The 27,950-nt window shown below is 41.7% G+C and overlaps 1 protein-coding gene across 2 annotated transcripts in view; it reads right to left on the bottom strand.

Annotated features, from left to right (window-relative positions):
- The window catches only part of NOL10 (nucleolar protein 10), a 96,504-nt gene that overhangs the window by 4,784 nt on the left and 63,770 nt on the right, over positions 1-27,950 (bottom strand). For both annotated transcript variants that reach the window (XM_057741007.1, XM_057741006.1), the window contains 6 exons: positions 24,818-24,897; positions 24,517-24,615; positions 23,304-23,393; positions 11,308-11,481; positions 10,801-11,048; positions 1,293-1,395 (listed from right to left, as the gene is read on the bottom strand). In XM_057741007.1, the coding sequence (XP_057596990.1) occupies positions 1,293-1,395; positions 10,801-11,048; positions 11,308-11,481; positions 23,304-23,393; positions 24,517-24,615; positions 24,818-24,897 (794 nt within the window). The remainder of the gene's footprint in view (positions 1-1,292; positions 1,396-10,800; positions 11,049-11,307; positions 11,482-23,303; positions 23,394-24,516; positions 24,616-24,817; positions 24,898-27,950) is intronic.

Raw genomic sequence — 27,950 nt, 5'->3', positions numbered from 1 at the left:
AGCCCTCATCCCCTGTTGCTGGGAATGTAGAGTCGTGCGGCGTTTGGGAAGACACTCTGGCCATTCCTCAAAAAGTTAAACAGTTATACGGCTCAGCAGCTCCATTCCTAGGTATGTGCCCAAGAGAACCGAAAACATGCGTCCATGCAAAAATATATGCCTGCATTTTCATAGCAGCATTATTCACAACACAACAAAACCTAACCCAAATGTCCATCAACAGATTATAGGATAAGCAAAATGTGGTATATCCACACAATGAAATATTATTCAGTCATAAAAAGGAATAAAGTTCTTATACCTGCTGCAACATGGATTAACCTTTCAAACATGCTATGGTGTAAGAAGCCAGTCACAAAAGGAAACATGTTGTGTGATTCTATTTGTATACAATGTCCAGAACAGGCAAATCCACCCGCAGGGGAGATGCGAGTACGGGGTGCCTGCAGGAAGGGTTTCCTTTCGGGGTGAAGCAGATGTTTCAGATATAGACAGTGGTCATGAGCACACAAGGTGGTGAATATACGAAAGCCCCTGGGCTGCACACTTTAAAAGGATGAACTTTATGATATGCGTGTTATATCTCAATTTAAAAAAAGAATCAGAGGTGGAGTCTTTGTCACCCTTCCCTCTTGGTGACAATGTACATTAAGGGAGATTGACTAAATGAGAAAAAAATTTGAAAAATAAAACCATGCAGCTTCCCTCATCGGTTAATAGCAAATATTTAAAGCAGCTTATTCCTCCTTCAGCGTGTGCCAGGCACCATCAAAGTCAGCTACAGAAATGACTCTTGTAAGTCAGTTTAGACTAGGACCTACTACTGACAGAGTAATTCGCCTCCTGAAACTCTCTACCCTGGGCAAGCTGATCTCACTGTCATGAACATATCAGAACTCACCAGTCCCTGATCTTCTATAAGTCCATGTAAGCCTGAACCATTCTTTTATAGCCACAGATGGTCAGGACTTCCGCTTTACAAGGCCCCACCTCAGGGGGCCCAGCCACCCAGAAATCAGGCTGCGGTTCCTCACCAACAGTACCAAGCCTGGGGTCACTGGGGCCCCACCTCCCTCAGGACACCAGAAACACACCCGGCTCTGTCAAGGCCAAGCAGTGTGCTCTCAACCCAGGAGGCGGCTCTGGCTGTAAGAAAATGCCCAAACAAGAACACGGCTTCCTCGACAGGGCAAAAACTTGAGGAGGCAGCTCTGAAGTCAGACACACACAGCACTATTGGAAGCCTATTTTTTGTTCTGTAAATTGAAAAAGAACATTAAAAAGCAACTTACCTTCTTTAATGTAAATGTCAATTGTTTGCTGCCAACCGTGGTGTCAGATACACTCAATGTCCCATTTCTCGCTTCGAGTTTCAACCGGTCTTCAAGGGTTTTACTGTAGGAAATTTAAGAGAACGACACATTAATTAGCATTATGTTTTGATGTACCATTTGAAACAAGTTTTAATTAGAATTGATCACATGAAGAATGCTCTTTCACACATGTGACAGAGACAGAAAATGGCATTCATTTTAATAAAGTCAATGAACAGAACTGTGGGCCCTCAAACCATCACTACTCAGACTCAGCAGATCCGCAGCAGAAACAATAGCAGTCCAGATACCCACTAATTTAATATTTTCAGTGGTGGTTCCACATATTTCAGTGGTTGCTACTTATCTTCCTAAATCCCATTTCTGAAGCCAAAATGCAAAGGAGCAATATTTCTGAAGCCTGTAATTTACTGTAATGGTCAGTGGCACTTATGCTGCTGAAGCACTTTATATTTAATCCACGCATGAGTTAGGTATGTGAGCACCTCAGCAACACATTCACCTTCTACGAGGCACTGAACACAAAGGAAGCCCTCCAGGTCACGCCACAGAGAAGTGCTGGGAGGATTCTGACCTTTCCTTTTCTCGGTCTTAGCTCTGGACCACACTCATCACCCAGTATGAGGAAACTGAAACATGAAGTCGTCTGATTACACAGAGAAAACAAAAGCAATTACACTGAGGGTAAATTCTACCTGATTCAGCTCTATTCACGGCTACTTCTCCAGGTGTCTTTCCTTTCAGTTTCTTACCTGAATTACTCTTTCTGACACAATTTACCCCAAATTTAAATTTCATTCCTTGATCATGTTTCTAAGGTCTCTTTCTATAATCTTTGTCCCTGTTACAGTTTTCTGTACCCGGAGGTTCACTGCCATCTACAACAATCAAGGCGTTACATGTGAATTTTACACCAGTTATCATATTTCACTGCATGTTCTTATAACAGTGTTTCATTATGAAATCAGATCATTGTTAACTTGGTTAAGAGGGAAAAAACAGAATTAAGCCAAAAGAGCGACGTTTTCAGCAAGTTTTGATGTTAGCTCTAGCCCTTCTAGAAAAGGCTAAAGCAATCCCCTCATAGCCCTGGGCTGAAGCGGGGAGGAGAGAGAAGAGGGAACAACAACAAAAAAGAATTCGGTTTTCCCTTCGATTCGCTTCCTTCCTCAAAAAAAGGTAAATATACTTTCCTTTCCAACCCTCCTTGCACCAACTTAAACCTGAATGCACCCTTTTTTGAAGTTAATATGAAAAAAACTTGGTTGAATTTAAAAGGGTGGTGGTGGTGGTGCATTGTATGAAAGGGTCTTTTCTTGAAATGTGATCTTCGTAACTAATTATGGAGTAGAACACAGCTCCTAAATGATCCATTAGACAAAGTGATGCTCCTTTGAAATTCTGAAGCCAATGTTTGATGTTCACACCTTTGAAAGCTCTACCTCTAGTTTATGACTACTAGTTAGTACTAAACATACCTTCTTTATATAATTTGAGACACAAAGTGGTTAGCATAAAAGTGGCACTCTTTTCTAAGCAATAATGTTATTAAGAAGCACTTTTAAAGTACTTTTCATCTTCAAAGTTCGTAACAGACTAACTAATTAATCCTTTCAACACCCCCGAGACAGAAGTATTTATCCTTTATAGATGACAGAAAGGAAAGTATCCTTTATAGATGGCAGAAAGGGAGGTAAGATGTTCTATGACTTGCCCCAGGCAACAGAAGGATTCAAGTCTAAAACCAGGATTCCAATTTAAGAATTTCTGCTTTCCAGGCGTGTGTCAGACCATGCCTGATTTATAAAGTTCTGTTCAGGAAATGTGTCCATTAAGTATTCTAAATGACAAGCTTCCACATGACAAGCTGAATGAAATTAAGGTTTGGTTTCGTCTTTTTTTTTTTTTTAAACCGGAATTCCAAAGTGAAGTGTAAACTGACTCTAGCACGCATGTGACTCATGTCAGCCTCAGCAAATTCCTCCAGCCGTTCATTTCATTTTTGTGCTTTCCTTTCAGAGCTATAAACGCGAGGTTTTAAAGGCAACAGGGATTCTGAATAACTATGGAGCCACTAAGACAAGGTGGTACACAAAGAACACTAATTTGGGAAGAAGACAACTTTTCAAGTAAATTGTGGGCAATTACTACTCTTTTCAGGATGACCTACTTCCTCCATGATGGGGCAGAGAAGCTCTGGTCTCCCCTCCTTGTCCCTGGCTGGGCACTTGCAGAAACCTGTTTGGTCTCGGCTCCTTGGAGAGCTACCCGAGCTTTAGGAGGAGCCGTGGCAGAGGATCAGACGCCGGGGCCCAGGGCAGAGTACGCTGCAGTAAAGCAGGTCCCACGGCCTCCCTTTAAAGTGGGCTCGCGGAACGTGGCTGCGAACCAGCCGTCCAGAAGCCTGCTGCCTGACTGTGAACTCCTTAGACATGACTGAGATGCAACCAGACCCCAGAAAATGGTCTATTGTAACTGTAGAAGAAAACACAGAACCCCCCTTGCCTGTCCTCCTCACTCGCCCAGGACTGGCCGGTCCTCCCCGCTCCACTCCTCTTCCCGTCTAGGCTTGAGGTCAGCCGGCCTCTGGCTACCTTGCAATTGATGGTAAAGTTAAGAATTTTAGGGAAAAAAATGTATTATCATAAGATGAACAAAACTCCCCTACATTTGTGGGGACTGCTAAGAAGATAGACATGGGCTGTAGAAGGTGGAAAGTGAGAGGAATTAGTACAGGATGGAGAGGGTATGAGGGGAAGAACCTAAATTATCAGTAGGGCTGTAATGAAAGAAAAGAGAAAAATGCACATAAACTACAAGCGGAGAAAAATCAAATTAGATGTTTACTAGATGCCCCAGGACAGCTGAATGATTTACTTCTTTGAGGCTTTAAAACACATATGCACTAATATTTCTTTAATTAAAACTATTAAATTAAAACTAATGCTCCTTCACAGAGCTTTTAATATTCCTTTGTGAGGAAAGGGAGGTAGGAAAGTAGAAGACATAGGTAAAGGCACCTGCTTTAGTACAGCATTGAGAAGAGGTAGTAAAAGAAAAGAATCATCTCCCACCCCCCGCCGCAGTCTATATGAAAGGGAATAAGAGAACAGACAAATGGAATCCACAGATAAATGGTGAATTTTAAGTATTTAAAAATTTTAAGTACTATGTTTTAAATACATAACTTTGACAAGTATTTACATACACTGTAAAGGTTACTGGAAACTATTTCAGTGCTTTCAGTTTGCGTATGTTGCTTCAAAGCCTCTATCTCAGCAGATGTAAATTCAAGCAACCATGAAATCTGTTATTTCAACTTTCAGCTCACTTAAAATTATAGAAGATTCCTAGTAACCATTGTTGTTGCAAGTGTGGGGCAACAGGCACCCTGGGAAGAGTGCAAAGCGCCCAAAACCTTTCTGGAGGGCGATTTGGCTGTATTGATCTCACATCTCTTTTGATCCAGCAAATTCCATCACTAGGTGATACAGTCTAAAGAAATTCTTGCACACATATGCATACTTACAACTGTGAAAGAGGAAGAGAAAAACAAGAAACAACCTAAACATCCGAAATTAGACATTATGGGCCCTCCCTCTTATGAAATATTTATGTAGCCATAAGGCAGACCTCCACGTACTTACAAAGAAAAAATTTCAAAACTCATTGTTCAATGAAAAAAGCACGTGAATCAGCAATGAGATTAGTGTGAGCCTTTCATGTCAAAGGCAGAAAAGCTACAATTGTACATGTGAGTGTATGCAAATACGGGAGTGACTGAAATCTAAAAAGGCACCCAGAGCAGGACCTCAGGGAGGGAGTGCGGGGGGAGGAGACTTTCACCTTTCATCCTATGTTTGTAAGTATTACCATGATATTATGCTTGTGTACTACTGGAGCACATATTACTGGGGTAATAAAAGATTTTTTATTTTTTTTTTTAAGTGAAAGTTTGGAATTAAACTGCTTTCAAAATTATACCTTAAAAATGTTTATACTGGGCTTCCTAGGTGGCTCAGTGGTTAGGAATCTGCCTGCCAATGCAGGGGACATGGGTTCGATCCCTGCTCTAGGAAGATCCCACATGCCACGGAGCAACTAAGCCCATGTGCCACAACTATTGAGCCTGTGCTTTGGAGCCCATGAGTCACAACTACTGAGCCTATGTGCTGCAACTACTGAAGCCCACGTGCCTAGAGCCTGTGCTCTGCAACAAGAGAAGCCACGGCAATGAGCAGCCCGCGCACCACAACAAAGAGCAGCCCCCGCTCGCTGCAACTAGAGAAAGCCCATGTGCAGCAATGAAGACCCAACACAGCCAATAAATAAATAAATTTATATAAAAAAGTTTACATTAAAATAAGACTGCATTCTTTCAATTCCTATCTACTATCAGTGAGTAAAACTGGTTGAAGAGTAAAAACTGGCCATAGTTATTTAATTCAAAGTGGATAAGGCTGCAGACATGATAAGCAGCTCATCAAGAGCTACTAAAGTACCTGGTGAAGAAGATGAGTTCCTCAAAGGCAGAAAATGTCTTAAAAATCTTTGAATTTCCAGGACCTGCCACAGGAAAGGCACTTCAAAGAATGCTTTCATGAACTGAGCTGAAAGGGCCACCCAGCACGTAACATTTATTACTCAAGAAGAGCTAGCTAGCCTCAGCTACTGAAATTTAGAAAGTTACCCTAAGGACTCTTTCTCCGGGGTTCACCAACAGACACCTCCAACATTTACCTCATGTGCCGCAGACTACCTATGCCCCAGGTAACCGAAGATGCTCATGTGCCCAGATTCCCGACGGAGGCCAGCCAGAGTGAGTTCCCAATGTTTCTACCCAGAAACACAATCAACTCCACCCATTCTGACTCCTCTCCCTCGTCTCTGAAGATGTACTGGTGCTCCCAGCCCCATTCGCCCCTGACTGCTCACCCAGTTCAGCTCTGCCAGTTCAGTCCGATCTCTCATTGCTTCACTGTCCCCTTCCAATGGCTAATTCCTCTCTGCGTACTAATAAGTCACATCTCTCACGCCGAAAAACCCTTTCCTATCAAGTTACTGGCTTTGATTCCTTCCTTTCACTGCCAATGTCTTGGAAGATCCATCTATGCTAATTGCTCACAATATTCTTTAATATCCCATTCATTCATCAATTCTGAGAAATTCATCTCAATAAAACCACTCTTCCTGTGGCTTTTTTCCAACCTCCACCCCAGGGACCCCCTGCTCCACCTGACATTTGTACCACACCCTTCTCAGTGATATTCTCTCCACGCTTGGCTCTTTTGTTCTCCTCTCGCCTTTTGGGCAGCTCCTTAGTAGCGTTTACTGCCCACCTTCTCCTTCACCAGCCCCTAAATCAGAATCCTTAGCCCTTGGCTAGCGAAATGCTCCTGACACCTCTAAAATCATGTATTCCTTTGCATGCACTTGTATGTTGTTAGAGGTGATGGCTTCCATCACAGACACAAGAAAAACACTTGTTGTTCCCAAGGGCTCCTTTCTTAGCCCTCAACTCCCTCCACATGCTTGTGGGAAGTCTTTTTTATGCCATGGTTTCAATCCCCCAATGACGCTGGTATCTCTTAAACCAATGTCTCTGGCCCACCTCCTGCATTTCCATTTGTCAGCTGAACATTACCAAGAAGACATCTGGGTCTTGGGGACTCAATGTGCTGAACACCCAGCTCAACACTTCAGCCTCAAATTTGTTTTTCATTCGGTATCCTTTATCTCGGTGGCAACAGCACTAGGCATTCCAACATCACCCCGACTCCTTTGATATTAAATCAATAACCAAACAATGCCGTAGCATGTGTCTTATTCTTAGACACACTCAGGAATAATCTGGTCCTATGTCTGTCTGCTCACCTCCACCCCACACTTCAGGCTTTCATCACTTCCCACCAGGACTGCTGTACAGTTAGCTGATCTCACGGGCCCAGTTTCTCCCTGCATTTTCTCTCTACAGCTGCGGTATTTCACTAATAGTTTCTAGAAGTAGGGACTTCTTACGCCTGTGTTTTTATTTTCTACAACAAACATGTTCTGCTTTTACTGTGAAAGTATCTACGTAATTGGGGGGAGGGACTGAACAGATCTGACCATGCTGATCTTAGCCCAAACCCTTCCCTGGCTCGGGTTCTAACGCCTCTCCGGCTCATAGGCTGTGCTCCCCGCCACGCTCTCTGCGCTCTCGCTGCACGACAGGAGCTCTTCCCTCACCTCCCTCAGTTTAGAAGGCCAGCTTTCCCCCCGGCTTTCTGGGTTCATTTTTTTCTTTCAAGAGACCAGCTTTAATATGACCTCTAATGAAGACTTCCTTCAACCTCTAAACATCGACCCCCTTTCTTCCGTGTACACGTTGCCCGGGCCTGTGCACAGCTCACTGAGCGTCAGCGGGAACGGGAGCGCTACGGGCACGTGGGCTGTGCTTTGCCTTCCCGTCCTGCGGGCCCAGGACAGCACTCTGCTCACACGAGGCACCCGAGGAATGTCTGACTGATGAATGGGTGGGTGGAGAGGCTGACAGGTGGGTGAATAAACGCACAAACAGCGAAGGCACATAAAATGTGCTGACAGACGTATGTGTTTATCTAGAGCCCTGCTACTATGCCAAGCAGGGAAGAGAACTCCCTCGAGCACCATTAAGGGTTCACTCTTCACTTTTCCCTCTGCAGAAATGGTTTTAAAGCTGGGAAAGTCCAAGTGAGCTTTTAAACCTAACACACTTGATTCTGACATTGTGTTTTGTTGAATGCCTTGTAGTAACTCACAGAATAAACATAAGGAGTCACTTCAGCAGTCTGAAGGATAATGGTTCAACGCTTCATTAAATAATATTAAAATATTACAAGTTCAGCATTTGCCAAAATAATCTAGTCAAGACTAGAATTCAATAAGCAGTATATGCCAAAATGCCAGCAAACTGCAGGCTACCCGTACCAAAGGATTACTTTAAGCGACTGGATTTTGCTTTTAAGCTTGTGTAGGTATTTTCACTCACATAATTCCTCTTCTCAAAAAAAATGTTTAACTTATTGACGTTTAACTTAGTAAGAATGTTTAATTGTAGTGCATTAACTTAGCTGTTATTTATCACTAAATACTAAATTTCCATCCCTTTTATTTTTTACATTTATACTCTACTACAACCCACAGGCAAAACAAGAACGTCAGCGAGTTTAGTTATGTCTCCCACCCCCAAATTGCAGCTCCCGTTACCATGGTTATACTGAAAACAACTGCTCCCAGATTTTCCTGGGTTTCGGTAAATGCGTTCTTTTTCAGCAGATCTTGAAAGCGTAACTTCCAGAGTTGCCTGACATATAGTCAAGGCATAGGAGATTCACACTCTCACAAGGATTTATCAAGTGCCTACTTGGGTCTAGGTACTGATCCAGGAGCCAGGGGTAAGTAATGCAACACAAAAACAGAGATAATCTGACAAAGAAATTCACTCCACAGAATCAGAATACTGAAAATAAGCAGTCTTCCCTCTGCTTCTGAGTAGGACTCTGAATAAAAATCTAAGACTGACAACTACATAAAAAGTGAGTCACAAACTGCTGATGGGAACTTTTGTAAAGCGAAGAAGCCCCTTTGGAAAACAGTGCAGCAATTTCTCGGAGGGTTAGACATAATATTACTGTGTGACCAGCAATCCCACTCCTAAGTACGTAGTCAGGAGAAATGAAAACGTACGTCTGTGCACAAATGTTCACAGCAGCATCACCTGCAGTAGTAGCTAAAGAGTGGAAACGACACAAGTATCCACCAACTGATAAACGCGTAAAGTCTGCTCTATCCACACCCTGGAATATATTTTGGCAATAAAAACGAATGAAGTACTGACACATGCTACAACATAGATGAACATTAAAACATCATGCCAAGTAAAAGCAGTCGGACAAAACGCCACCTACTGTATGGAATGTCAGAATAGTCAAATCTATAGAGAGAGACTAGATTAGTGGTTGCCCGCAGATAGGGTGAGGTGGGGTAAACAGAAGTAAATACTGATGGGGTAAGGAATTTTGTTTGGGGGCGATGAAAATGTTGTCAACTGCCTGTGGTGGTGGTTGCACAGCCCTGTGAACAGGCTAAAAACCAATGAATTATACAGTTTAAGTACATGAACTGTATATTATAAAAATTATATTTAAGAAAGTTATGAAAAAAAAAGTTGGTAGGTAAAGAAAATTTCTTCAAAAGATATTAAACCTATTACTAGATTCTTTGTCTACCAATGTACCTTTTGTTAGTCAGAACCAGAATCTCTAGATGCTCCTGGATCTAAGTTGTAGGGTTCACGCAACATCTGGTTTCCCAGATATTTGCCAGAAACTGGCAAAATAAAGATGAACAGGCATATCTCACTCCAGAAACAATCAGCCTCTCTATCAATGTTCTCCCCATGTTTTCCCCCTTCTTCTGTCTGAAAAACCACACTTTTCAGAACGGGAAGCTGGGAGCTAGGAAAGTACAGGGGACAGAACTGGCACTACCCCCCCCCCCCCCCCCCCGCAATGCCGCCCCTTCTTGCTCAGCTCCTCTCCCCCCACCCGGGCTCTCCAGACGTTTAGGCTCGTCTTACAAGATTATCTACCTTGACTGTTCTTTCACATCCAAATCCTGTGTATCAATACTTGGCCTAGAAATTCTCAAAGCAGAGACTTACATGACTCAGAGCTTACAAACATTTTGGGCTTACGCACCCAGCTAGTTCCTTACTTGAGACACCTGACAACTAAAACTGTTCAAATAAAACCATTTCTTTTAAGGTTGATTTTTTTACTGTGATAAAATATATATAATATAAAACTTACCACGCTAACCATTTTTCAGTGAACAGTTCAGGGGATGTTCACACTGCTGTGCGACCATTACCACTGTCCATTTCTAGAGCGTTCTTATTCCAAATTGAAGCTCCGTTATCTCATTAAACGATGTCTCCCTACCCCCCAACCCCTGGCAACCACCATTCTACTTTCTTCCTTTTTGTATTCGACTATTCTAGAATACCACTCTTTCTGATCTCTCAGTTTTCCTACAAAAGGCTTAAAATTCCCAGCAAATTTTCTAAGTGACCTTTTTAACAATCAGGTAAACTATGATGAGGGTAAACATAACTGAAATTCTAATTTTTAAAAGTAAATTTTGTTAAAGAAGTTGTTAGCCCTTAATTAGCACCATAACCTAAGAGCGTGGCTCCTGCAGTGTGAGAGCGCTCCAGTGCTCCAGTGCTCACGGGCCACACCCTGCATCTTACTATATGTCAACTATACCTCCAAAGGTTGTTAAAAACAGTCACAGTGAAGACCAGTGTATTTCCCCTCAGGCCTGTGGTGCTTCCCTCACATTAATCCAAAGATCTAAACGCCACCTTTAGGGCAAGGCATCAGTGAGGAAAAGCAAGTCTGGGACAACTCAACGAGTCGGCGCTGAGGGCAGCGTTACTCACTTCATCAGCTTCTGCTTTGTGGCAGAATCTTTGAAGCTTCTGAATTCTTCGCCTGCTTTGATCTCATAAAACTGGGGCTTAAGGACCGTCTGCTGGTCCTCCCTGAGCCGTTCCTGCCGCTTCACTTTTTCCTCCTGTTGGAGAAGTCGGCGCTGTTTCCTGACCTCTGCAACCCAGTCTTTTTCATCATCCGAACTCTCAGAACTTTCTGCATCACTTGGTTTTCCTTCCGGTTCTTCCTCCTCTTCCTGAAAATAAAAATAGTAAGAAGCAGCTCCTTTCCCCCACCAAAAACACGGGCCCATTATTTTCTTTTAAATAGCATTAGCCCATCAGAGTACGTGACACTGCTTGCATGGGAAAAAAGTCTTTAATTAACTAAGGTACACTCCTAAGCTGAAGGTCAAACAAATTACAGCTCAAGTTTATTCAAAGACTCTTAACTCACACAGACAACTTTATATGAAACAAACAGGAGCAAATTTCAAATGATAAAGAGTACATTACCTTTTCATGAAGTTCCTGTTGCTCTAAAAGTCTTAGTTTCTTCTTCCTTTTTTCACTAATTTTGGAAACAAGTGGATTCAAAAGCCTGAATTCTTCACTCTCTTCATCTACTTGGAAGTCAGGGTTCTCGAACATAACTTTAAATCGATCATCAGTGAGAATATTAGGAAGGCTCTATAAAAAAAAGAATGTCAAAATTTAAAGTTAATATCAGAATAAAATGTGACAAGAAAGATGGTTTAAAACATTCTACTCAATAATAAATAAGCTACATAATGCACAACTTAATAGATTATTGTGAAATTGTTAAAGAACCAGTCTGCAGAACTTCTAATTGCTTATCTCTTACCTACAATCAAATTCTACTCATCTGTTTCTCAGAAATATGTGTTACTGTAAAACAGATGTTGCTGCACACAGTGAACCGAGAGTGAGTCTTCTGGGCTAATTTTATGCATAATACATTAGAAAGAATTTTCTTCAATTAACAGTTTTTGATGCAAAAACATTTTCAAGGAAATACATGTTTTTGAAATGTGGCTTTTTAAGCCTAGCTACTATACTGAATGAAAATTAGTGAGTCTTTCCACTTTATATTCCAAAACTGGGAGAGGAGGTATGCATCAGTAGTAAGTCACGAATTAACACAGTGGGGAGCTGGTGAGGTAAGCTTACTGACTCTGACTGAGTTATTTGCAAATGTAAGGGATATTTCCTTCCCTCCTAGGACGGTCTCATCAATTTTCTTCCCCTAGGCCATCTAATTGTTCTCAGAGGATACAGTGTAAGACTGTGATTTTGACATAATAAAACCTTACTACTGGGACTTCCTTGGTGATCCAGTGGTTAAGAACCCATCTTGCAGTGCAGGGGATGCCAGTTCGATATGTGGTCGGGGAATTAAGATCCCACATGCTGTGGGGCAACTAAGCCTGCGCACCACAACTACTGTGCCCACACGCCACAACTAGAGAGCCCACGTGCCCCAACTACAGAGCCCATGCGCCACAACTACTGAGCCCGCATGCCCCAACTACAGAGCCCATGCACTCTGGAGCCCACGTGCCACGACTAATGAGCCCACACACTCTGGAGCTGCACAACACAACTAAAAGAAGCCCGCACACTGCAACTAAGACCTGACACAGCCAAAAAGTAAATAATTTTTTTTTTAATTCCCATATGCTTAAAAAATAACAACAACAAAACTCTACCACTGAAACCCATTTGGATAGCTCAGGACTGACACGGAATTCCTTTTTATTCATACCACTTCTGAATAGAACGTTTTCTAGAAAGTACTGTAAACCTATCTGTTCACTGAAACAGATGATAACCTTACACACTCAGGGCTCTCCTATTATTCCTTACCTGCAGTAGGCTTGGAAACCAGATAAATTAACATAGTTAACATGGTTTGTAAAGTAAACCACCTAAACACAGGCTGGAAAAATGAACCTGTCTGTGGTGCACTCTGGCTCTACTTGGCAGACTTTTACTGGCTGCTTCTCTACTACTGAGAGTAAATACGGTTGTAAGTAGCTGAGTTCAGAATGCTGTACTTGTATAACAGAGCTACACAAAATATTGGTAAATCATGAGACATTAAGGAACATGGGCTGTTTATTACTTGTATGTACCTAGAATCTGACAAACCCTTACTAAAATTCTATGATATTTGAGACATATCGAAGTCTTCCCTGATTAAATAACATTTCCAAGACAGATTTAGGTTCAAGGAAGAAACAAAGAAGATCAGTTCTAGTTCCTGAGCCCAGGGCACTCACAACCTAATGAGTAAAAAACAAACAAACCTCTCTGCTACAAGGCACCTAATGAAGGATGCTAAACAGAGCTGAAAGTGCTCTAGGAGCAGAGAGGTAAAAAGTAATTTCAGCAAGAGACATCTCAGAAGGATTCACAGCGGATGTGCACTGAGGAGGAGGCTTGAAAGATGGGTAGTTTTCAACAGATAAAAATCTGGGAAGAGCATTTCCAGCCCACTGAGGAGCTGTGAACAGTCTGATAATGCAAGGACAGCGGTGAAATTTGAAAAAGCAATTTTTGATCACATCAGATTGCAAAGGGTTTTAAATACCATGACCTTATTCTGCAGGTAAGGGCAAACTGCTAGGGAGGAAGAGGATAAGGAAGAGGAAGATGACAGAAAAAAAGAGTGCCTCGAGAATCTCAGATGACAAAAAGAAGCCTGTTTTGCAATTCCACAGCAGCCTGGCACATGATGGGCTGCTGGGGGGAGAAACCAGAGTCAGGGGGAAGAGGGAGAGGCCGCTTGAGGAAACTGGGAAAAGAGACAGGGCCTCGAGTAGGGCAACTGGAATCTAAGGGTGTTTTAGGAAAGGATGACAGCAAGACACACTTCTAAGTTAGAACTGATAGATACAGCTATGGAGATGGGAGGAGGAAGACTGAAAAGAGGGTTAAAATTCTCTCAAGTGTCTAGAAAGCAGGTGATACTATGAGTTAGGCTCCATCACTGGAGATGATCAGAAAAAGAGGCGAAGGGTGGAATAAACAGCAAGAAATTATGTACCAAGAAAGCAAGACATCCCCCAGTAGCTAAACAGTAAGTACACCATGGTACATTCCAGACAACTGAGTATTATTTAGCACTGAAAAGAAATAAGGTATCAGGCCACAAAAAGACACAGAGGGACCCTAACTGCATATTACTAAGCGAAAGAAGCCTATATGGAAAGGCTACCATCCTAACTGTACGACATTATAGAAAAGGTAAAACAATGGAGACAGTAAAAAGATCAGCGGTTGCCAGGGGTTAGTAGGGAGGGATGAACAGGTGGAGCACAGAGGACCTGAGGGGATGTGAAAATATCCTGATGTTCTAACAGTGGACACACGTCATTACACATTTGTCCAGAACCATGGAATGTACAACACCAAGAGTGAACCTAATGTAAGCTGTGGACTTCTGGTGATCATGATGTATCAACGTAGGTTCATCCATTGTAACAAATGTCCCCCCGGCTGGGAGATTGGGAGATATTAGCTGGGGTGGAGCGGGGGGGGGGGGGGGGGGGGGGGTGTATGTGTGGGGGCAGGGGGTATATGGGAAATCTCTGTACCGTCCTCTCGATTTTGCTGTGAATGTAAAACTGTTCTAAAAAAAAAAACTGTCAGGATTAGATCAAGATGGCGGAGTAGGAGGACGTGCGCTCACTCCCTCTTGCAAGAACACCGGAATTACAACTAACTGCTGAACAATCATCCACAGAAAGACACTGGAACTCACCAAAAAAGACACCCCACATCCAGAGACAAAGGAGAAGCCTCAATGAGACGGTAGGAGGGGCGCAATCGCATTAAAAATCAATTCCCATAAATGCTGGGTGGGTGATTCACAAACTGAAGAACAGTTATACCGCAGAAGTCCACCTACTAAAGTGAGGGTTCTGAGCCCCACGTCAGGCCTCCCAACCTGGGAGTCTAGCAACGAGAGGAGGAATCCCCAGAGAATCAGACTTTGAAAGCCAGCGGGATTTGATTGCAGGACCTCCACAGGACTGGGGGAAACAGAGACTCCACTCTTGGAGGGCACACAAAAAAGTGTGCTCACCAGGACCCAGGGGGAAGGAGCAGTGACTCCATAGGAGACTGAACCAGACCTACCTGCTGGTGTTGGAGGGTTGCCTGCAGAGGTGGGGGGCAGCTGTGGCTCAACAAGGAGATGGGGACACTGGTGGCAGGGGTTCTGGGAACTGCTCACAGGCGTGAGCCCTCCCAGAGTCTGCCATTAGCCCCACCAAAGACCCTGTAGTTTCCAATGCTAGGTGGCCTCAGGCCAAATAACCATCAGGGTGGGAACACAGCCCCACCCACTGGCAGACAAGCAGATTAAAGCTTAACTGAGCTCCGCCCACCAAATCGGATTAAAGTCTTACTGAGCTCTGCCCACCCAGCCCTACCCACCATCAGTCCCTCCTATCAGGAAGCATGCATGAGAGTCCTATATAGCTTCCTCCACAAAAGAGCAGACAGACAGTATCAAGCAGTACCAGCAGTATTTCATCTTGTGGAACTGAAAACCACAGCCACAGAAAGATAGAGAAAATGAAAAAGCAGAGGACTTTGTACCAGATGAAGGGACAAGATAAAACCCCAGAAAAACAACTAAATGAAGAGGAGATAGGCACCCTTCCAGAAAAAGAATTCAGAATAATGATGGTGAAGATGATCCAGGACTTTGAAAAAAGACTGAATGCAAAGATCGAAAAGTTTACCAAAGACCTAGAAGAATTAAAGAACAAACAAACAGAGATATGCAACACAAGAACTGAAATGAAAAATACACTAGAAGGAACCAAGAGCAGATTCACTGAGGCAGAAGGGCGAATAAGTGACCTGGAAGACAGAATGGCGATAATCACGGATGCGGAAAAGAATAAAGAAAAAAGAATGAAAAGAACTGAAGACAGCCTAAGAGGCCTCTGGGACGATGTTAAACGCACCAACCTTCGCATTATAGGGGTCCCAGAAGGAGACAAGAGAGAGAAAGGACCCGAGAAAATACTGGAAGAGATTATAGTTGAAAACTTCCCTAACAGGGGAAAGGAAACAGCTACCCAAGTCCAGGAAGTGCAAAGAGTCCCAGGCAAGATAAACCCAAGGAGAAACACGCCAAGACATATAGTAGTCAAACTGACAAAAATTAAAGACAGGGAAATGTTATTAAAAGCAACAAGGGAAAAATGACAAATAACACACAAGGGAACCCCCATCAGGATAATGGCTGATTTCTCAGCAGAAACTCTGCAAGCCAGGAGGGAGTTGCATGATATATTTCAAGTGATGAAAGGGAAGAACCTACAACCAAGAATACTCTACCCAGCAAGGATCTCATTCAGATTCGACGGAGAAATCAAAAGCTTTACAGACAAGCAACAGCTAAGAGAATTCAGCACCACCAAGCCAACCCTACAGCAAATGTTAAAGGAACTTCTCTAAGTGGGAAACGTAAAAGAAGAAAAGGACCTACAAAAACAACAACAAAACAATTAAGAAAATGGTAATAGGAACATACATATCGATAATTACCTTGAATGTAAATAGACTAAATGCACCAACCAAAAGACACAGACTGGCTGAATGGATACAGAAACAAGACCCATGTATATGCTGTCTCTAAGAGACCCACTTCAGACCTAGGGACACATACAGACTGAAAGTGAGGGGGTGGAAAAAGATATTCCATGCAAATGGAAATCAAAAGAAAGCTGGAGTAGCGATACTCGTATCAGATAAAGTAGACTTTAAAATAAAAAATGTTACAAGAGACAAGAAAGGACATTACATAAAGATCAAGGGATCCATCCAAGAAGAGGAGATAACAATTATAAATATATATGCACCCAGTATAGGAGCACCTCAATACATAAGGCAAATGCTAACAACTATGAAAGAGGAAATGCAAGGCAGAAATAGAGACACAGATATAGAGAACAAACACATGGACACCAAGTGGGGAAAGCAGGGAGGGTTGGGGGGCAATGAATTGGGAGATTGGGATACCAAATTGTACACTCTAAATATATGCTGCTTATTGTCTGTTAACTGTATCTCAATAAAAGTTCTAAAAAAAAAATAGATTAAAAAAAACTGTCTTAAAAAAAACCCAGTGAATGAGCAAAGTTAAAGAAAAAAAGAAATTATGTTCCATTTCAGATTGGTTAACCCAATCTACGGCTCAAGGGGATCATCATCTGGACTCTGATGGACACCACTACATGCCTAAAAACAAGGCACCAGGGCCCAGAAGAGAAGAGGAGGATACACTGGGTAAATTTTGGAGTTATCTGTAAATACAGGGTAGGTAATATTGCCAAAGACCCAAGAAGAGCTATTAGCCTATTACACATTTTTAGGTTTTATACATAAATGTATGTAAACATATAAATTGCAAGGGAAATATGTTTTTCATCTTACAGTATTATTAAATAACCACATTTAATAAATAATGGAGAAATGTTAAAAAAGAATATGTCGGCTAGTATTCTTTTTTTCCCATTAATTTAAAACGAACAAGTTGCACTGCCTCAAGACAAGTATGCCTTGGATGAACGAATATAAAATAAAAACTCTTCTAACCCAGCTGTAAAAATATTTCCCCCAGAGAGTTTTCCTAGTCTAATTGTTTGTTTTCACAGCTGTCTTAAAAAAAAAAAAATAGGATGAGATGAGTTAGTGCTGGTCTATAGTAGTTTACGAGGGTCTGGCTAGTGATCTGTCCTATAAATACAGGTGCCAAACACTTGCCGCTGACATCTGGGGACCAGCTTCAGTATTGTTCATACCACAGCCCTGCCGCAAAGAAGTACACTGTGTGCAGATCTCAGGTGGATGCTTACTCTGTCCCAACAAAGTGACATGTATGAGGAATACTTAACACTGAAAACAGACAAATTCTTTCAATGCTATGATATCTTTGAAATTAAGCTGATGCAGACTTTGGAGTAAAGATGATTTGAAAACAAACATCTCTTCTAATCTCTGCTAAAATCCCATTAAAACAATAGAAAAGGGGCTTTAAAAAGACACAAATCCTTAAGGATGAGGAGGACAGGAAAGGAAACAGGAGCAATGAGGTTTCAGAAGCAAGAAGGAAGGTCTAGCACCCGCTGTCTCCAACTGGAGGCTTCTCTGGAGGGGAGGACGAGTCCAGCTGGGGCCGTAGCATGGTAGAGGGAGGGAGGCACCTGGCAGCAAGGGGGTGCAGGCGAGGGGCTGGGATGCACCCCCCCTCCACACCCAAGCCCTCCTGACAGTAGTGCTCAGTCCTCAGAATGCTGCTAGCCAGGCTGTCACCCTCCAAGCAGGAGACTGACCAGCAGACAGAAAGGCTGAAAGAAACTGTCGTTTGGCACTTCCCCAGATAAACAGTTTGGCCAGGTCAGCACACAGGACTGATGAGCCCTGTAACCACCTCAGAGCTTCCACTAAGCTTTTTAAATCTTGCACTTTTTAAAAAATTTATTTATTTATTTGGCTGCGCTGGGTCTTAGTTGCAGCATGCGGATCTTTTTTTCAGTTGTGGCAATGGGGGATCTTTAGTTGCAGCATGTGAACTCTTAGTTGCGGCATGTGGGATCTAGCTCCCTGACCAGGGATCGAACCCTGGCCCCCTGCTTTGGGAGCATGGAGTCTTACCCACTGGACTGCCAGGGAAGTCCCAAGTCTTTCACTCTTAAATCTGAACAAACGACTATGCATCACAGCAGGGAAAAACTACTTAAAAACATTTTTTTCCAAGAAAATTTCCCAGCACCTAAGTTCCTGAATTGAAAGGGCCCAGCAGGTGGCCAGCACTGCGGGCTGGATCTCTGGATGGAAGACATCCCCAGCAAGGCACAGGGCCAACTCAGGAGCCTTCCTTGGACTCATCCTCTTTCTTGAACTCTCTTATTTTGGAGAAGAAAATCCTAACAAACTTCCTGAGGAAAAGCAGCACGTAAGGGTAACCTGCTTTTGTTGTTGCTGTTGAGAACCTGTGTGTGTGAAAATCTTCACTACACCCCTATACCGACTGCCTGTCTGGGCTGGAAACAATATCCCTTCTGAAAACTGAAGGCCCTTATAATTCTGTGTCCAACATGGGGGTGAAGTGGAGAAACCACCAGGATGCTGGCTGTGAACCAGGAGTCAAAGATGCCCATCCCAGAATGGAGCTGGGCAGGAAGATGTCGGAGAGCCGTCTTCGGGAAAGTACCATTTACATAACAACTGATCTTCATGTAACTAGGAAGACATGAGATTCAGACAAGTGGCAAAGAATTGAGGGTTGACTAGTGATAAGTACTTAGAAAACTAATAAAAAGTCAATTACTAAGTCCAGGGAAGACTAAAGTTGTGCAGGAAATGTCACTAGATGACTCCAATTCAGATGTAAAGAGCATCTGCACAGTCATAACAAAGTAAACGCTGAATATTGACTTAGCCAAAATTAGCAGATAACTTTACTGGGAGGGAGTTATCAAAAGACAATGTCTGACATTTGAAAGTCAAGAAGTAGCACTTTGGGCAATAGTAAGAGACACAGAGTTTTAGACCAAAATAATGACCTAAAAAGGCAAAAATGTCAGGAGAGGTGAAAATGGGAGAGGGAAGAGAAGAGGGGGTGGTAAAGAGAAAGACAAAAGGATAGCCTACATTCCCACAAACCTTGAAGAAATATTTAGTTTTTAAAACTCTGCGTATAGAACTGTAACAAAAGGACAAAAACACAATTTTTAATTGCTACTGAAAAGCTTTAAAACATAATATTTTGGATGCTAAAACTACCCTGATCTATGCACGATTATGTCTGTTCCCTGGTGAGGTGACTGATCACTTACATCTGCACTGCTCACGGCATGGGATAATCCCTGAGGTTGCTAGCACACCTTTCCCATGGTCTCCAGGCCACAGAATACACTCAGCCTACAGATGCCGTGCACGACAGCACCTGGCTGAGCTGCTGCGGAATCCGAGAGAAGTACCTTCATTGGAGACTTTAAGGCAACAGTGAAAATTTGGCAGAAAAGGCCAACAGGCAAGAAGTGGCACTTGTAGGCAAAGTGGCTCAACCACAGTTCATACCCTTACAAGTCAAATGGACCACCATGTGCAAGCCTCTCCAAGCTGCTTGTGCCTACTGGGAGCTCAATGCATATTGGCTGAAAGAATACATGAATTAATTCTTAATTAGAATTAATACCACCAAATTTCTGAGTTTGGATAAGGTCCAGATAATGCTTCTTGACATTATGTGGTGGGTCACTTGCCACTGCAGATCCACCATCACTGCATGGTAAACATCTTATTAGACTTTAATTATGTTATCAGTGGTAGCGATATCTGGGAACATAAGTCACTGTCTGCCTCCATCAGATTTCAGCTGCAGCCAAAGCTGAACATAACTGCATCATACAGACTTTCAAATCAGAAGTTATCACAGCTATTAAAGCTCTTGAGGGTTTGAAGAGCTGAGTTCAAAGACAAGACTAATGAACTGCTGATGGATTTAATAATTTTTTCAAGCATTCTCTACAATTATAACGAAGGATTCTTTCCTTAATTCAGGAATGGTTTTTATGGTCTTTCTTTTGGAGGGGGCGGGGGGGCCATGCCATGTGGCTTGTGGGATCTTATTTCCCCAATCAGGGATTGAACCCAGGCCCTGGCAGTGAAAGCACTGAGTCTTAACCACTGGACTGCCAGGGAAGGCCCAAGGTCATTTTTTTTTAAATTTATTTATTGGCTGCGTTGGGTCTTTGTTGCTGCACACTGGCTTTCTCTAGTTGCGGTGAGCAGGGGCTACTCTTTGTTGAGGTGCATGGGCTTCTCATTGCAGTGGCTTCTCTTGTTGCAGAGCACAGGCTCTAGGTGCATGAGCTTCAGTAGTTGTGGCACAAGGGCTCAGTAGTTGTGGCCTGAGGGCTCTAGAGTGCAGGGTCAGTAGTTGTGGCTTAGCTGCTCCGTGGCATGTGGGATCTTCCCAGACCAGGGACCGAACCTGTGTCCCCTGCACTGGCAGGCAGATTCTTAACTACTGCGCCACCAGGGAAGTCCCCCAAGGTCATTTTAATTAGATAAAACTGTTACACACAAATCATACGCACTAACAACAGTCTCAGGTTTTTAGATGACTGTATTTAAGTATTTCTGGAAAGAAACAGCTCTGATAACAGGGCCTGACTTGGGTCAGCAAGCCACTAAAAAGCAAATGAGGAGCACATCTTACAAACACTACTTTTTAGCAGGAGTCCATAGTTCACACAGCTACAAACACCGTGCTTCCAGCTTCCAACAGCAGAAGGGAAACTGTTTTTTGACGGAAGAAGATAAGAATTTCTAAGGTTCCTCTTCTCTGCACTTGCAGGAGAAATAGCACACAGTCTGATGACTCTTTACAGGATAACCCTCTACACGTTTTGACTAAGATTGTTCTAAAGGCACAGACAACCATGATTTTCCCAATGACTCTGCAGACCACCCTGCACATTTTCAGTTCTCAGGGTCGTTGTTAGCATCCTGCACTACTGAGCACAGCAAGGGCCGCCTGTGTTCTACACCTCCTCTGGCCGTCCCTAACCGCAACAAAAATTTATGAAGTAAAGGGGAGGATGATGAGAAAAGGGGCTTCCCCCACATCATCATAATTATAAGCCCTTTAAAAAGGGTCCTACTTGGTGTACCCCCCCCAAAAATAATAAATAAATAAATAAAATTTAAAAAAAGGGTCCTGAACTGTGTACACCATGCTGCACAAAGTATCAAAATTAAAATTTAAGTGTCCTACTCTCTATAACATTAAACGTAATAATAAAGACTCATAAGCATAAAACACGGGAAAGAACACATCTGCAGCCTAAGTTAGTTCCACTCCCTCCCTACTGAACACGCAAATCCAAAGATCACTTCCATTAAGCTTGCAGAATGACATATAAAGCTGAAAGGTTACCTCCTAATCAATCTTGGGCTGGGCTAACAAGAAAATCAGTGTGAATACTCTGAGGAGAAAGTCAGGACAGCAGGAAGCACCTACATTTTAAACATTTTAAGACATACATATACATTTAATACATTGATGTAAATCAGGAACGTGCACAGCCACAGCACATAGATATATAAATTCATATAATAACAAGCTTAAGTAGCTGTTTCAATATTGGTATACTGTTCATGTAATGAAAACAGACACATTAAAGCCATCTATGTATTTACTGGCGTATTTACTTAAGGAAGGCTTCTAAGAGTTAAGATTTAAATAGTACATTAACAGAACATAACAGACCAGGATGAGAGGCAGAGGATGAGGAGGCCGAGGGTGGCAGAGGGAACAGAGAGAGTGAATCCTTTTAGAAATCACAGCACCAAGAATGCCCCTCGCTGGTCCTATTCCTGCATCTTATGGAAGAACAAGCTATGGCCCAGTGAAGCTGAAGGTCTCCCACAATGACACAACTAGTTAGCAAGGCGGGGGCAGACACAAGGCCTTTCAGTTGCAATCCCTTGGCATTGCTGAAGAGAGTGGTACAAAAATAAACACATGACGAGTTCACTTATCCCCCGTTCACTTACCTGCCTAAAAACCAGAGACAGAACCAAGTAAGAATAAGTAAGCAAACAAAACCCTCCTGAGAGCTCAGCACAGCTGGCCCAGGTACAAGGTTCAGCCATCTACTCAGGCAGGTCCTGCAGGCTTGCAGGAGAGATAGGTCTTCACACCTCATTCTAGAGAAGAGCCCAGCTTGGTTACCTGCCTGCCTGATCTAAGCAGATGAGAAAACAGCACCGGGGAGGAACAAAAAAGCCTTTGCATATCTGGGAAAATTAGAAAAATCTCCTCCTGTCTCGACAACATCAGCTAAATGAAGCGTTGGCCCTTATTTAGTCTGTGAGCGATCTTGGTCTATTTCACATTAGGAGCGGAGTGCAGAGAGCAGTATTCACAGGGTTGCACACTCCTGGTGATGCCGAGTCGAAAGGAAAAGCGCTTACTTATGAAGTTATAAACAAACCTAGTTAGTACAAAGAAAAACAACAAACTCAATATTTAACAATAAAAGGATTATTTAAAATACATGCACGAGATAAAATATGCAGCTCTCAAAAATATTTACGAAAGAATGTTTAATACAAATGGGAAGCCATGTGTGTTATTTTAGAGAACCGAGATAAATACTTTACTTATACAACAGTGTCCTGCTGTTATAGTTTATAATTTTAAGAGAAATAAGACAGGAAGGAAACTTGCCGGACTATTAATGACGCCCGTCTCTGGAGGGAATTATATGCGTGACTTTCTTCTTTCTACTCTTTCCTATTTTACAAACTTCCCATATTGAGCATATACTATCTTAAAAGCAGGGAAAATAGAAAACTAAATGCATTTTTAAAGTAAAAAGAAAAAAGATACAAGTTACTATCAAGAAAATGAAGAAACAATTTATCAATATTTTCTCTGCCTTATAAAATCTTACCTTAACCTTCTTTTTCCATGTAGATTTTTGCTTCTCCTCCTCTTCCTCAATTAATTTAAGTGCCAGCTCTTTGTTAACTTTTGGCAATTTCTAGTACAGGGGAAAATAAAAAAAGCTGTACTGAAATACCTACAATTTAGCTTTAAAGGTTAAAGCAAAGAGCAGGGACAAAAGGACTCCATATCTTAGTCTGCCCTGGCCAATACACACACACATTTATAGCTTTTAAAATCTAACAAATAATCTGGAAAAAGGAAAAACTTGTCACTAGTCTTTTGCACTGAAAGTGTTTGCATGTGTTGTAAACAATGTCCAGGCAGAAATGACTGTGTCACTTGGTGGCTGATCTCGATCTGGACGGGAAGGCAGGGGGGGACGGGGTCTGCACTTTCCTCCACTTGCTGTTGGGTTGGTGTCCCCCGTCAACAGTCCTTTGTCCTGGCAACAATACGTGGCTCCAGCAGAGTGGGGAGTCCAGTTTGTGGTTCTCCCACATTCGCAGGAACAGCCTCATCCTACCTCCAGGACCCGACCGCCAGCTGTCAGCCCTCCCTGGAGGTCTGGGCCCCGGTCTCAGGCCCGCCGCCCTCCTATTGCCCAGCCCTGGAGTGTCAGCTGCTTCCTGCAGCCATGGCCTCTCTTATCAATACCTCAGTGTTTCTGCCTTTTCAGCTCTCTAATACCTGGGTAACAATTCTTTACATTAAATTCTCTCTGTTAATAGAACTAGTGTGGCCCGATTCCTGTCTGGGCCCTGGCATAGTCTAATGACCATTTCCCATGATCCGAGCAGCTAGCCTAAAACACTCTCAAAGGTCAGTAAGAAATGGGGATTAGCAAAGCCCCAAAAGCCCAAAATCTAAATACCTATTTGAAAACAGCATCACATTTTCCTGATAGGACTGACAGTATCAGCTCACCTGGCGTTATTTTCCACAGTACCATTACCATAGAGTCTATAATGATAAAACTGTAAACAGTATCCACCTCTAATTACATAAAGAAACTCTGAAAAGATACACCAGAAACTAACAAATTTGGTTACCAAAAAAAGAGTATCCACCCTCATGACAAATAAAATATACCAAAAATATTAGTAACAGATGTAAAGGATGGTAAACCTAAGACATGGATGACAAGTTTCTCTGAATAATAAACGAAATAAAAATGAAGTACCTTTCTCTAGTAGATTCAATGATGACTAAATATTTACCTTTAATTGGACTCTCTGTGCTCGTGTTTCTTCTATCTTCTGTCGGATCTTATCTTTCCTATATTCTTCATAAGCAAATGGATTTACCATCAATTTCACCTTTTCAAAATGGAAAAAAAAAATTGAAAATAAGAGAACTGTATTTAGCAGCATGTCTCATATACAGCATGACTATTATGCCAAAGAATAGACAGATCACTTACAAATCTTAAGTATGCTTTATAAAAATGCAAGTAAGTGGAGAAGAAATGGCTACAGAGTACTCATCAGTCACCTAAAATAACTGTAGTTTTGTACTTGCCTTGTGGTAGAGTCTTATGTCCATGAAAAATCCATGCATATATGCCCGGAGAAAAGGTGATCCAATGAGATGTGTGAGCCCTGGGGAAAGTTAATCAGAAGAGGGCAGATCCTTATGAAATCTTGATTAAAATTCAGCAGTTTTTCATAACAACAATTTGATTATAAGTTCACTTCTGAGTAAAAATTTAAGGAATATTATTACCTTTTTCAATAACTGCGAAGAAAATTTTACTCTACTGAAGCAATATCATCCTTATTTATTTTTAATGTAATACTAAGTATAAAAATGATGGAAAGGTCCTTATGAACTATGACAGACTAGTAAAGAAGGGTTCCCTATACTAGTGGTTCTCAGATTTCTGCATTCCATGAGCCAGTTTAACTTTAAAAATTATACTGAGGGGAATTCCCTGGCAGCCCACTGGTTAAGAATCCATGCTTCCACTGCAGGGCGCATGGGTTGGATTCGTGATTGGGGAACTAAGATCCCGCATGCCGCACAGTGTGGCCAAACAAACAAAAAATGCTGAGATCAATACTAGGTTGTCAACTATCATACTGCCAAGTAGGAACAGTGCCAGGGGTAGTGGGGAGACCACTGTCATGGCCCATAATTTCCAGAAACAAAGGACATTGTCACAATAATGATGTAGAAAGGGCATGATTTCCCCCAAAAAAGAACAGCTGATGAACTTATACCAACATATATATTATATACACACATACTTCATCACGGATGAATTAAAAGTTCAATGCCAATCAGTGTTTGGGAGCTTTATACAATATATTTCACAGGGTTCCTTAGGTTTAGTAGATTCCATTTACAATTAGTGGTGCTGGTGGTCACGTAAGGATGCTCTGCCTATGTCACAGAATTGCTTATGAACTGCAAATACTGACACAGAGAAAGGCTACCAGAATATTTATCTTCAGAATAAGACCACCTATGATATACTCACATGAACAACAGCTTTAGTTGGTATAATACAAACTATGATTTCCAAGGAAAACATTACTCTGATTTCTAAATTTTAGAAATAAACATCCCTCCAGACCTAAAAATCACATTCTAGGCAAAATCACATAGATGTACAAAACAGTATACATTATACAACATCAAAAGGCAAAATTAAATTTAGGATAATCTCATAAGGTAATAAGACTTGGTCAGAAAAATACTCTCCTAGAATTTGTTAGGTTAATAAAACTACAGGGTTTGGATTTGCACAGCGGAAACTTAAAAGGGGGCAGGCGGAGAGGAGGGCTGAACCTTAATGAAATGTCCAAATGCATAACAATCTGCATCTAGGTACCTGAACATGTGTTTTCATAATTTTTTTGCTTCCTCTATTAGGTATATAAAACTTGTATTTATGGCCCAGAATTATTTTCATTCCAAGTTAGGTCATAAATAAAAACCATCGGAAAGCTTTTCATATTAAAACAATTCTACACAGAGAGCCTGGCAGCAGCAGCTTTTCTGTGCAGCATCCTTAGCTCCACAGAACATGAGTCCCAAGAGCTCTTTGAGGAAGAAGAGGTTCTACGACCAAGTAGTTTGGGAACTGTTTTGTGTTTCCCCCTCCCTCCTGGAGATTTATAGTGTATGATGACATTAAAGGCTCAAAGAAGTCCATAAGTAGAGGAACTGATTTAACTTGGCTTAACCTAATATTTCTCAAACTTATTTACCACAAATCTCTTAAAATGATAGGTAACATTTATGCATTATGTTTATATACTGTGCTGAGTACTTTTCAAGCATTATCTGATTCATTCTCCAAGCAAGCCTATGCATAGGTACCATTATTATTGCCATTTTATAGATGAGGAGACCAAGGCACAGTGAGGTTAAGTAAATTGGCCAAGTCATAGAGCTGTTCCGTGGTAGAGGTGGGATGTGAGCCCACGGCAGCCCATCTCTAATGCCCATGATATTAGCCACTATGCTACCCATTCAGCACTCCTTACAGACGCAGTGGTCCATGAAACACATCTGGGGAAATACCATGGTATAGGACCTAAAGGCCTAAAGGCTGTAGCTGCGAAATGTCAGAACTTGCAAGTATTCAATGCTATAATCTTAAGAAATAAGGTAAGTTAGTTACATGGCCTTATTTTTACTTTAACATAAATTATTTAAAAGGTTTTATATATGATGGTAAAAAATCTGCTGAAAAATTATAACTAATGGCTCATTTAATATTAAAAGATATTACTAATATACATGAAAGTGACTTCTAGGATAACTTATTTTGTTGACTATTATATCTATTTCCATAGTTTTAAAAATAGTCAATATGAATGCATTTTAACAAAATGTATCTAAACCTTCATAACTGCCTTCCTCACCCAAAATAAACATAGTGAAGAGACTGAAAAAGCACCCAAAATATACTAAACACAGTAGTTTTTTAAAATCCACAAAATAGCAATGACTTTTTATTCTCCAGTTTAAGAAGGCAGCTGAGCATGACACAAGCATACTATATTTGGAGCTATTTAAGAAGGCACTTCAGAAGGAAGACCTATCCTATTTCATCCGTAAGTCATTTTTTTAAAAAGGCTAAATACAACTCTTTTCTTTAAAATTTAAAGAATTATTTTGGTGGTAGCTGGTAGAAAATAATTCTGTGTGGATTAACTGTGCTAAAAGATACATAGTTTAAAAATAAAGTTTAAGAATCTCTCTTCTAATCTATTTGGTGTATGATTCCATTTTCTTTTAACATTCAACTGCTGCTGTACATCTACTTGTTCTGAAGACAACTAAGCTGCCTATGCTTGCAGAGAATGGATCCTCCAAGTTTTCTCATTCTCAATAATTTGCTATGTATTTTCCCAACAATAGAACAAGATTAGCAAAATCCTACAAACTAGTGCTAGTTAACTAAGGTAAATACGTTCTTCAGAGGCATCAATATGGCCGAGGTTAAGAGCATGGACTCTAGGTTTAAATTCTGAGCCTCACATTTACCACCACTGAAGCCTTTGGCAAGTTACTTTAATCTTTCTGGGAAAAAAAAAAAAATCTTTCTGTGCCTCGGTTTCTTTACCTATAAAATGAAACCATAAAAGTATCCGCTCCATAGCTGTGAGGATTAAATAAGCTGCATATAAAACACTCAGAA

The sequence above is a fragment of the Hippopotamus amphibius genome, chromosome 7 (assembly GCF_030028045.1).
Source record: "Hippopotamus amphibius kiboko isolate mHipAmp2 chromosome 7, mHipAmp2.hap2, whole genome shotgun sequence".
In the NCBI taxonomy this organism is placed as follows: Eukaryota; Metazoa; Chordata; class Mammalia; order Artiodactyla; family Hippopotamidae; genus Hippopotamus; species Hippopotamus amphibius.
The sequence above is the reverse complement of the archived record's forward strand: the minus strand, read 5'-3'. Positions and strand labels throughout refer to the sequence as shown.